The sequence below is a fragment of the Palaemon carinicauda genome, chromosome 31 (assembly GCF_036898095.1).
Source record: "Palaemon carinicauda isolate YSFRI2023 chromosome 31, ASM3689809v2, whole genome shotgun sequence".
Taxonomy (NCBI): Eukaryota; Metazoa; Arthropoda; class Malacostraca; order Decapoda; family Palaemonidae; genus Palaemon; species Palaemon carinicauda.
In genome coordinates, this window is record NC_090755.1 from 11944124 (window position 1) to 11956683 (window position 12560).

The 12560-nt window shown below is 36.7% G+C and overlaps 1 protein-coding gene across 15 annotated transcripts in view; it reads left to right on the forward strand.

The window, feature by feature from the left end:
* Window positions 1-12560, forward strand: part of LOC137624289 (zinc finger and BTB domain-containing protein 7C-like) — a 175020-nt gene that overhangs the window by 15675 nt on the left and 146785 nt on the right. For all 15 annotated transcript variants that reach the window (XR_011040705.1, XM_068354848.1, XM_068354855.1 and 12 more), the window contains exons 4-5: window positions 1560-1853; window positions 3074-3184. Coding sequence is in view for 14 of the 15 variants with exons in the window: in XM_068354848.1 (XP_068210949.1) it covers window positions 1560-1853; window positions 3074-3184 (405 nt within the window). In the remaining variant the exon portion in view is untranslated. The remainder of the gene's footprint in view (window positions 1-1559; window positions 1854-3073; window positions 3185-12560) is intronic.

The window sequence follows — 12560 nt, forward strand, 5'->3', positions numbered from 1 at the left end:
TCAACTTACAAACATTTGACTTAAGCATTCGGTCATCAACTTACAAACATTTGGTCATCAACTTACAAACATTTGGTCATCAACTTACAAACATTTGGCCACCAACTTACAAACATTTGACTTAAGCATTCGGTCATCAACTTACAAACATTTGACTTAAAAAATTCAGTCCTCAACTTACAAACATTTGGTCATCAACTTACAAACATTTGACTTAAGCATTCGGTCATCAACTTACAAACATTAGATCCTCAACTCACAAACATTTGGTCCTCAGCTTAAAAACATTCATCTTACAAACATTAGGAAATACAAATCCAACTGAAATAATCTCAGATGTTTTATCAAAAGCGCACAATGAAAGACTGTAATAATACAATATCAGAATTTAACGCAGTAACCAAGACGACATTTGCAACATGAAAAGCGAGACTTCTTGTTGACTTTTATAGCAGATAGTCTTAGGCATGCGAGTTAGGAGAAGTCTATCCTAGACCAAAATTGTACAAAGTTACAAACAATTCAACTTGCTAACTTTGTGAGTTGAGGACTTTCTATCTAACTTTGTGAGTTGAGGACTTTCTATTTGTATATGATACATTATATTTATAGTCCATTTCTTTTAGCGAGTCATATTTGCACCGACTCGCAGCGGTGCCCTTTTAGCTCGGAAAAGTTTCCTGATTGCTGGTTGGTTGGACAAGATAATTCTAACCAATCAGCGATCAGGAAACTTTTCCGAGGTAAAAGGGCACTGTTGCGAGTCGGTGCAAATATGACTAGCTAAAAGAAATGGACTATAGTTCTCCTGGCTAATTGCCGCTCCTTGAACTTGATGGGGGAGGAGTAGTATGGAATTTGAAAATGGTACCGATCTTTAGTTTTCTCTTTTTCAAATATTCCTTCTTCTGCTTTAGTGATTTGCAGGATCTCGTTTACTACGGTTCTTTGAGAAGACGTATTATCCTTGATTCCTAAAAGTAATGTAAGATATAATGAACATAAATAGAATTTAAAACATATTTGCTAAGGCAAAAGAAGATAATGAAAGTATGGATTGCCTAATTTATTGGGAAAAAGCAGGTAATAAAAATATGGCTTGCCTAATATATTGGGAAAGCCAATAATAAAAGTATGGCTTGTCTACTTTATTGTAAAAGCTGATAATAAAAGTATGGTTTGCATAATTTAAGGGGAAAAGAAGATAATATTATGGATTGTCTAATTTTTTGGGAAAAACCAGATAATAAAAGTATGGATTGCCTAATTTTTTTTTTTTTATACATTTCCATCATGCCTGCATTGATGGCTATGGATCAGTAAGATCAATCTGGAACCTCTGAAGTTTGATTAATTTTCTTGTTGACGATGTCAGTTATGGGTTTCAAGTGTAATTGTACAAGTCTTCAATAGAAATAATCTTAAGAAACTCCTAGAAGGGAGCTGAGATTGATGCCAGAAATTCAATTTTTGTAAGAAAAATCATAGAGTATATAGTTCCTCAATGTTCTTCCAAATTATTTTATTTTGTGCGTCATACGAATAATTTTATTTTTCAGGTCTTGCCTTTTGATGTCCACGTCAAGGAAGAAGTGAAAGACGTTGATTCGGGCTCTGAAGGTCAGGACTCGGCAATAGAGGCCAACTTTATACCCAAGGTCGAAGCTCCGGACTTGTCCGAGAACGATCAGTCTGTCGTCGAGGACGACTCACATTTAGGTCCCCAGTACATAGCCAGCAGTGGGAGTCAAGATATTCCGCTGGATGAGCAGTCGCTGTCTCAGTCCGATCAAGAACAGCACTCTTTTCCAGACGACCTTCTTTCCTTACCCGGACCTTCGGATGCCCAGGAGGTAAGAGAAAATATTTTTACGTACCAAATTTATTTATATCGGTAGAAATGTGCAGAGGGATAATAATAATTCTTATATTTATAAATGTTTCTTTTGATTTTATTAGTCTTATTGCCAGTGATGATGTACAATTATTTTATTTCTTAAAATTATATGCATATGTATTAGAATTTTTTTTTATGTCTTCATGCCACTCATTTTAAAACTTGTTAGTTGTCACAAGGTTTTGATACTTAAAAATGCTGTAAAATACTGCAGAGTTTTTTAAATGGTTGAAGATATAATGGGAGATAGGTTGTAAGGATCATAATAGTTTATGCAGTAAAATATTGGTCACATAAGATCAAGCTGATTTTTGCATAAAAGTAATTAAACTTATTTGAAATATACAGCTGACTTCCATATATGCTCTCATGCCCGGGCAGATGAACAGCAAGAATTATTTTTCTTATGCGTGTTGTATATTGATGGTGGTCAGGGGAAAGTAGTTTCTCATTGTAAATTCTTTTTGTTAAGTTACTTTGAGTTGTACAGTACTGTGTTAATATTACACCCATAAGCTGTGGATTTATCTTACATTTTTTATTTGGAGTAGTAATTCTGTCTTTCTTTAATAAGCTGTACCACGTCAGTTTTATGCCTCTGCTCCAAATCTTGTCGGAATATGTGAAGATTATTATTATTACAGAGTACTAGCTAAGCTAAAACCCTAAGTGGAAAAGCAGGATGCTATAAGCCCAAGGTCTCCAATATGGGAAATAGCCCATTGAGGAAAGGAAATAAGGAAACAGAATAGTGTGCTTGAGTGTAATGTAAACTAAGTTTATCGGCTAATTTAAAACAAAATTATAAACTATTGTTTGTTTCGTAACTGGAATACAAACCTGCACTATTTATTAGGGGTCCTTCTCACAGGCACTCGCACCATCGAGTTTCTTGCCCACCAAGTTTCTAACTTGTTGGCAAACTCCATCTTGAAAAGACTTGATTCAGTGTCTGAGAGGTTCCATCAGATACTGCATCACTTTGTTTAAAGATAGAGTTTGTCCACAAGTTAGAAACTCGGTGATGTGAGTGCCCTAGAGGAGGACCCCTAATAAATAGCTAGAGGTTTGTGTCGTTAGGAAAAATACAAATTATCTCCGAATTTGTCATATTGTTTAGTTATTTGTGTTGTGAATGTCATACAATTTTTACATATTTTTGTATTATAATTTCAGTGGTATTCTGAAGGGGATTCCAGTGGGCTTCCCGTAGGAAAGGGAAGCGCCGTGAATCCGAACCAAGAGATGCTTTCCATGGAAGCGTCACAGCAGCAGTCTCAAAGGCTGGTGAGTGTTATACTTCACTTTTGAAAATTGATTTCCATTGATCCAAAAGGTATTTCGGTAGATATCCTGGTTAACTTACATGCTAGTACTTTGGTACATTTTGAAGAAAAATATATATTAGCGTAACACCTAGACATCACCTGAGAGGAAGTAGGAATGTTAGGGTTAATTTAATTTCGGTGACGTTGAAACATTTGGGAAACTTAGTTGTCATTTTGTAGAGAGAAAATAAGGCAGAGGGGACCTAATTTTACATCCCAACACTATAAAGGAAAAACCAGAGACAGGATTTGATATGACAAAGTTGAGGCAAAGATATGGAACGATGTTCTGGTCTAGTTTACACAAAAGAAAATGCGTAGCCAAAGTACAGTGAACCCTCGCTACTTCGCGGTTCGACCATCGCGGATTCACCACTTCGCGGATTTTTTCCATAACCCATATATATACAGTAATATATATATATATATATATATATATATATATATGCATGTATTTATGTATGTATATATGTAGGTATGTATGTGTATACATATAAATATATATATATATATATATATATATATATATATATATATATATATATCTAAAGTAGGAAGATGTGATGTAGTTCTAAGGGAAAAGTATGGGAAATATGTCTGGGTAATTTATGTATGTATGTATGTATATATGTAGGTATGTATGTGTATACATATAAATATATATATATATATATATATATATATATATATATATATATATATATATATATATATATATATATCTAAAGTAGGAAGATGTGATGTAGTTTTAAGGGAAAAGTATGGGAAATATGTCTGGGTAATAAGCAAAGCTCTACCTCCAGTTTGCTTGTTCATTATGATCAGAGATAAATGTAAACAAAACATTGGTTGCCATTTTTTATTGTGCTTTTTAGCGTGTTTAGGAAACGCATGATATAAAACTGCCTTTAATATTTGTGCCTGTTTTAGTTTAGGGTACTGTAGTACATGCATTAAGTGTTCTGTACATTAAAGGGTAGTTTGTTAACAGTACTACGTACAAGGGAAGGTTTTAAAAGTCTGAATATACATGTTGAATAAATAGGTAAATATGGTGTCACTACTTCGCGTATTTTCACCTATCGCGGCCGCGTCTGGAACCTATCTACCGCGATAAACGAGGGTTCACTGTAACATACTTAAGTTATTTCCCCCCCCCCCTTTTTTTTTAAGGTCATTGGCTTAAAAATTTTTCCTTTATTGTTTGATGAAGGTTATTCTTTATAGTATGTTTGTTTTTGTCTCATTTTGAAACTGAATACAGAACAATTCAACTTATAAACGTTCGAAGATACTAACAAAAATCCAACTGAAAATAAAGATAAGATAAAGAAATACTGTAATAAAACAATATATTTAATACAAAGATAAGAAAGAAAAACCGTAATAAAACAATATCATATCATTTAATAGAGAAAGCGAAATCGCATTTGTAATACTCTGATATCTATTTCATATAAAACCCAACTATTTGTTGACTTTGTAGTTGGAAATCATTGGCAAATATGCATGCTAGGCCCTACCCTAGGTTGAAATTTAACAAAATTCAACTTATAAACAGTTCAAGGAACCTATAAAGTTGGTAAGTTGAGAACCTGCTGTACAGGTAATTACTTTGTTTATACAGTAGTGAGATTCGGCAAAAGTTAGAAATAAAAATTCAAAATGATTTGTTAGTTATGAGTATAAATTTCTCTACTTATTGGATTTAGGCTTTGAATAATTATTATAGACTTAAGAGTGTTAAACATATGTATGTAGGATGCAATTAAATATAAATGCATAGGTAAGCTAGATGGTAGTGGTGGTGGTGGTGGGGGGTGTCGGGGGGGCAGTAGCTGTAGCGAACGACACCTCGTAGTAACGGGGGATTTTGAGGAGGGAGAAGTGTAATTGGAAAGGGACCTCTGGTAGTGGTTTCACTCGCCCCAGTTTTAATACTGACACCCTTTAGGGATGAGCTAGCTGGGTATATTCCTGGCATTCCATGCAACTTTTTTCTCTGGTATATTTAACAGTATTTATACCTTTGAAATGGTGCTTTAAGGAGCATTTCACAGAGCGACACAGGTTGAGCCCAGAAATATATTTTTCCTTCGTCAAAATCCCTTTTTTAGGATTATAGGTTTAGATAATCTTAGAATAGAGAGCAATTGTAGAGAGATGAAATGGATTTTCATAAAGTCCCCTAGAGCTGTAAAGTTAATTTTCTTATGAGAGCGAACAGGACACCCTCCTCCCCCTGGATTATGCGAAAAGCTAGCGTCTGTACACGCAAGACTTCTAATATCTGTCTGAAGAGTAAATACCCCAGAACATAGAAGATATACAGTCATACTGTTGTATAAGGGATTCAAAACTCCATCTGGGAAAAAGTTTTACGGTCTTATCAATATATCATCCCGTAACAGCCCCCCGCTCTTACTGGATCAATCGATGCTTCATTGTTCATAGCAGAACTGTCACTCAAGATGTTGAGCTGATAAGATTTTTATGCACATGGCCACTACAGAAGTGTGCGATAGAAGACTTTGAGAATTGTTGTAGTAAGAGTTCCTTTGTTTTATCTAGTTATCTATTTATCTATCTACCATATCACTTCCCCCAATTTTGGAAGGTAGTCAACATCAAAGAGGAAAGAAAAGGTTATTTTTTCTCTTTGTTCCTCTGCCTGACGAGGGACTCGGCCGAGTTTGGTTGGTACTGCTAGGGTCCCTAAGGTCACGCTCTCCTGTTTTCCACCACAAATTAAACTTTATATGCAGACTCCCTTACTTCGGCTACCTCGGAGGTCACCAAGGTGGTATTGGCCTATCGGAACTGTGTCACAATCGCTCGCCATTTATTCTTAATCCTTTTTTCAAATTATGAAGTTTTCATTACACAAATTTTGTACAGCTCCTGAAATTATTTAGCTTTCTTCATATGTAAGTATTAGAGAAAGGGAACATGTTAATCAAGCAGCCCAAGCTGATATTACTTTGACCGGATGTAATGTGCATGTTCTTATCAGAGAATGGCCGACCTCTTTTGAGATGAAGAATACAATGATAGATTAAAACAAGTTGGTCAGACCCTTTGTTGGAGTGGTGTTTATTAGAAAAATGCACCAGCCAAGTATTGTTATCAGCAGTGCAACATTGGTTATTTTGATAAGTAACCCACTTGAGATAATCCTAGAGTGCAGGAAATCCAAAACAACATGTTCTTTGTGACATCAACAATGTGTATGAGTTTTTATAACAAAATCATTGAAAGAAATGTTGTCAGAATCTTCAGTGATTTTTGTTTACTATGTCAGGGATTTTAAGATTATAGTTCATTAAATGATATATAATAAAAGCAATACAGAACAGTATTACAATCAACCCTATCAGATCAGTCCTCTGTAAGGATATTTTATTAAGCATTAAGAATTATGTTTATAATAATTGGCAACAGCATTGTGATAATAGTTTAGAATTAAATAAAATGAGAGAAATAGCAAGTATATCTCCTTGGAGGTATATCATGATGCCCCAAAAGTGGGAGACTGTCATCTCCGCATTAGTCACATTCAGTTTAAGGGTTTAAAGGTCACTCATGAATGGCAGAAGCAAGGGACAGTGACATTGCCGTATCAAGCAGTACAATGCCTTAGAGACCATATTACATATGATCAGCGCCCAAGACCCCTCTCCACCCAAGCTAGTACGAAGGAGGGCCAGGCAATGGCTGCTGATAACTCAGCAGATAGACCTATAGGCCTCCCCAAACCCCCCATCCTTAGCTCACAAGGATGGTGAGGATGCAGCGAGTAAAGGAACTAACGAGTCTGAGCGAGACTCGAACCCCAGTCTGGCAATCACTAGGCAAGGATGCTACCTCCAGGTCACCACAATGAGTGTCTGATGACTGAGCAACATCAGCCATATTGCAATGACTGTTTGGTACTCTTGACACTGAGGCACATGGTAGAATTCCTCGCTTTTAGTACCTTAAGAAATAGATGTCTGTTTGAAGCTCGAGGTGATGATGGCAGCTTCATCCTTGTCAAGATTCTTGGACGTGGCATACCATGCTAGCAGTATTTTTAGATTTATTTCAGAAGCAGGTTCTGAAAGCTCATTAACTTTTGTAAAGACATCTTTACTTTTATTTTATTGTTTTAGATTGAATTTCCTTTTATACATTATTTATAACAAATGATATCTGTGTCAATAACCTTAGAAGTCAAGATGCCAGAAAACCCTTACTCAATCAGTCCTGTGGGAATTAAGTGTTAAATCAGTGACAAACTATTTAGTAATTTTGTTTAAATTATCTGCTGTCATAATAATTGTCTTTGTAAAAATAAAGAATAAGTTTGATTTCAATCAAGACAGCAAAAATACAAAAGTAAAAGCAAATTATAGAGAAAGTTTAAGGACAAGTGAAAGATAAAATGTAAAACAAAGGAAGGAACTTTTGTAACACAAAATTGGAAGAGGAATGATTATACAACATCGTTCTTATAGCTATCACTTAGGTGATGAGATATGTTTGAAGGTCATGGTATACCTGGAGTGAAGATAATTTCCTGGGAAAAGTTGCTATACACTATTTGGTACTGTACTCAGTTTATTTTTGCGCAAGATGTTTTACAGACCTAAGAGTTAGATAGTTTAGTTTGGGATATGGTAGATATTAGAATTTGGACAGCAAGTTTGGGATTTTTCATGAACTCGCCGAGAATTCAACCCCCTTTCAAGCCAAAACTTTCTCTTTGAGAGACAAATCCTATGCAATTATAATTTAATAAGTAAACAAATACATGCTCAGTGTTATATATCTGAGATCATGGTGAGGGGTAGTTGGAGAAGGTTGGGGCATGCTCTTCACACTCCCCAAGAGAGATTAGTTCACCAAGCTTTCAATTGGGCTCCACAAGGCACTAAAAGAGTTGGAAGACCCAGGCCTATAAGGATGAAGACCATGAAACCTGAAGTAGGAGATATTGAGTGGAGAAGTATTGATTTAAAAGCTCAAGATAGGACGACTGGCGAAATCTTACCGAGGCCCTTTGCGTCAATAGGCGTAGGAGATGATGATTATATATCTTTAGACTAATGAATGTTCAGGTGTTTTTATATGTCCTTATTGAGGTACAGTACATTAAAAGAAAATTAAGAATTCATTAACTAGTAAAAGTATTTGTTAATTTGTATTTGGTTATTATCCTTTCCACACCAAATTCACAATCTTATCTAACTTTATAAAGTAGCTTTTGTATGTGGTTTTAAAGGGAATTCTTTTTTTTTTTAATAGGTTTGGTGTCTTTTAAGAATAAAGCAGGGTCCTTTTAGAAAAAAAGTGAGAGGGTTATTTAGAGATACCATGATAAAAGATGGTTGAATGCCATTTGAGAAAGCAATTGGCTTTTTAATAGGGAAGAAATCTTTAAAAAATTGTAAGGTTTGGTGTGAAATTGTTATAAGAGTAACTGAACTCTGGTTAGTGTTGTGTTATGAAAAAATAGAAGAATACGTCATCATCTTCGACGTTCTTTGACGCAAATGGTTTTTGTTAAATTCTGCCACTCATGTCTCCCTGCGCCTTCACTTTTACAAATGTCTAACCATCTCTACCCAACATATCTAACAGTTTTCATATACATGCATGGTGAAGGAGGGATCAACTCAAGTACCTGACTCCCTGTATTGTAAAAACATGGATGTTGATAGACAACATAGATGAGAAAAAAAGAGGGCCTTGTGATTATGAACAAATCTCTCCTACATCATAATGTCTGTTTTAAATTCTCTTAATGGTAAATTGGGCAGCTGTAGAAATATATGAATATTAAATACTACTACTCAACTCTCTAATGTCCTGCGCTGTGTGCACCTGAACCCATGTCGGGTCTTAATCTTGATCTATCTAGAATCTAGATCATCATCTGTCCCCTTTTTCCATGGCTTCCAGGGCCTTCTTATAGGCCCTTGTCCTGACAGTTCCATATGTACTGCTTTTTTGATCAACTGTTTCTTATTCCTTCTCTCTCAATTCTTGCTTAAGAGACGTGTGATACTTTAAAGGTAATGGGTTTGTCATAAGGGCATGGGTTAATAGTCAAGAATACAGGATAGGAGGCGGTAAATTAGACGATTTTAATCGTAAGAGGATTTATTGTCTTAAGTTAATTGTCACAATTAAAATGAGCAGAAATCTTCTTCAAAGCGAGTGAATTAGAACTTTAAATCTTGAGGGTGCATAACAAAAGAGTTATAAGTTCTCGCTGACTCTTAAATGATTTCATCAGTCAATTACAAATTTACTTTTAACTGGTACAATACTCGGGGGAGAGCGGACGGGGAGACATTTAAATTAAAAGAAAATATTGGACGTCGTATGTCATTACTGGTGTCTGGACGTCCGCCATGGTTGTGGTAGGCTTACCATGGCCGGTGGGCCTAGTGAAAGTTGCCCACTCACAAGTAGGACTCGAACTTAACTGCTTTTTCTCGCACAGTATGTGCGTTCTTTTTTCCCCTACATTGAAGGGGGGATCTGGCTTGTCTTGCCTATGGGTGGCAGGTGACGTAACTGCACCATACTGGTGCTCATTCTACATCCCCTCTCCCCGGTGTACCTGTTGACATGGAAACGGATTCAGTACACATGTGCTGGGATCATCAAATACCAAGCAAAAACGAAAGTGTCTTGAACTGCTTCCCAAAAACCCATGGATCTGGGAGACAAGGCGATAGCTCAACAAAATCTGCCCTACTTTCTGCGCAGCCTTTGTTTAAAACAATATATTTGTCCGTGACAGGTTTAAAGGCCTCCCTGAATGGCAGAGGCAAAGGACTGTGGCATTGGCCTAGCAAGGAGGACTATGCTCTAAAAATTGTCCATATATACATATGATCCTTGCCCAAGGTCCCTCTCCACCCAAGCTTAAACCAGGTAATGGCTGCTGATGACTCAGCAGGTGGACCTATAGGGTTGCCCAAGACCCCCCCCCCCCTCCTTAGCTCACAAAGATGGTGAGGTTGTAGACACTAAAGGAATTGACGAGTTTGAGTGGGACTCGAACCCCAGGCTGGCAATTACCAGACAGAGATGTTACTAAGAGGCTGCAACCTCCTTCAGTTGGTATTCTTTTCTTAGACCTGCCTATCTATCACAACAGAGTTTTTATCCTATCTAACCTATTTGCTCTTGTAATATATTTTGGTATATGGGTTATGTAATGCAGAACATCTCTCGTGATACTATCAGTTGCGTTTGGGATGCAGTACTCTACTGTATTAAGTTCTCCTCAACACCTTTCCCAGAACAGCTACATGGCTGCTTTCCTGATTATTTGTTTTCCTTTGCTTCCTTTCCAGTCACCATAAGCTTTATTCGCAACCCTCTCCTCTTTTCTTCTACTCTATCTTCTTTTCAACATCACTACCAGATCCGGTATTGCAAGTAGCATCATTAGTTTGACTAGTCTTTAGGGCACCCTCTGCCTTCGTAATATCTGCATAATTGTGTATCTCAATACTCTTGTGAAATGCCTTTTCAAGATCCATAAATTTGTTAAAATCTCCTTGTAGTTGCTTCATTACAAAAACAGTTTTTGTTCATTGCTCTGAAATGAAGCCAAACTGTTGGGTGTTTTAAACAATTTTCCACAGGTTTTCCTCCAGTGCCTCTTCTAGTTATATTTCTTATCACGCTCGGGTAGTCTTTATTCCCATGTAATGTTATTCCCATGTAATGTCCTCATTACAATGCATCAACCATTCTTTTGTTTTCCATTAAAGTTTGGCACTTGACCCCTCTTGTGGTTTAATTTCTTCCAGTATCAGATTGCCATGTCCTTGTTAGCTTATGAATGACAGGATGATCCCGGTATTTATAATCATTCTAGTAGTTTCATGTTCTCATTTGGGCCTTCTTTTATACTAACGTCTTTTAGTTGGTGTTATTTTACATCAATTAAAGGACTTTCTAAATACTTCCACCATCATTCATGTATCCTTTGTTTTTAACTGTTCCATTTTCTATCATTTTTATAATTTTCTTTTTTGCCTTCTGTGTTTAGTTTGTTCCATTCCTCCCAACATATGTTCTATGCCTTTAATGCCTACGTTTTAACAGCAGCACCAGGGGCCTCCTCAGCTTCCTTCATATATTCCAGTCTATTTTACCCTTACTTGCATTTTAACCTCTCCCTCATTTCCCCTCCTATTTCATCCCTGACTTATGCTAGAGCTCAAAGCCTTCTTTGTGTCAGTCTGCGTACTACTACTGCTGCTTGTACCATGCGGTTTTTTTTAGTAGATTCCACCGCGCAATATTTTATCCTATACAGTATTTTATTATTATTTTTCTTGATACCCCTCTTTTTTTATTATTTTGACCAGTCCTTTTTATTTCATTCTTTGCTTCACTGGTCAATTAGCTAGAATTATTATTTGATGTGCTATGCAAGCCTTACCTTGCATAACAGTACAACCCCTTTCTTTGATATCCATGATTTTAATAGTACAGGTAAGATCAATCTATGTTTCATCTTCTCCAATCTATTTTATCAACCTCTATTTGGGCTTATTAAACATTGTTTTCAGCAACCTTAAAAATTGACTGATAGAATTTCAATATTGATTCTTCCAGATAGATTATTCCTTTGCTGCATTGATCCATAACATCCTCTAAAACCTATTCAAAGGGTTGCGGGCGCCGATTAGGTAACGTCCTTGAGTGGTGAAGGCTAGACTGCAGTTCGAGTCCCGCTCATACTCGTTAGTTTCTTTGGTCGCTGCACCCTCACCATCCTTGTGAGCTGAGGATGGGGAGTTTGGGGGAGCCTCTATGTCTATCTGTTGAGTCATCAGCAGCCATTGCCTGGTCCTCCTGGGTCCTAGCTTGGGTGCTGATCATATGTACACTTAGTCAGTCTGTAGGGCATTACCCTACTCGATAGGGCAGTGTCACTGTCCATTGCCCCTGCCATTCATGAGCGGCCTTTAAACCTTTAATCTCTCCCAGCCTCTTTTCAGTGTCCCGCCTGACTACCATTTCTGTTACCAAAGCTGATAGCCTTTCCCAAAATTCTAACTTTTTCTCCTGGTCTTCCTGATCGAGACACATAGCCTGAAATCATATGCATTACCACATTTATTTCAAGGATTATCTTCTTGATCATTAATCTTTCATCTATTCACCTCACTTCTATCATATCCTTGACCACCTTATCACTGCAACTTTCCATCGGAATTAATGTTTCTCCGCGTCGCTTACGGGAAGTTTTTATGCCAGTTCCTTACTGTTCTTTATCTTCTTAACACATCAAAGAACCACATATATTCTTGTCGATACTT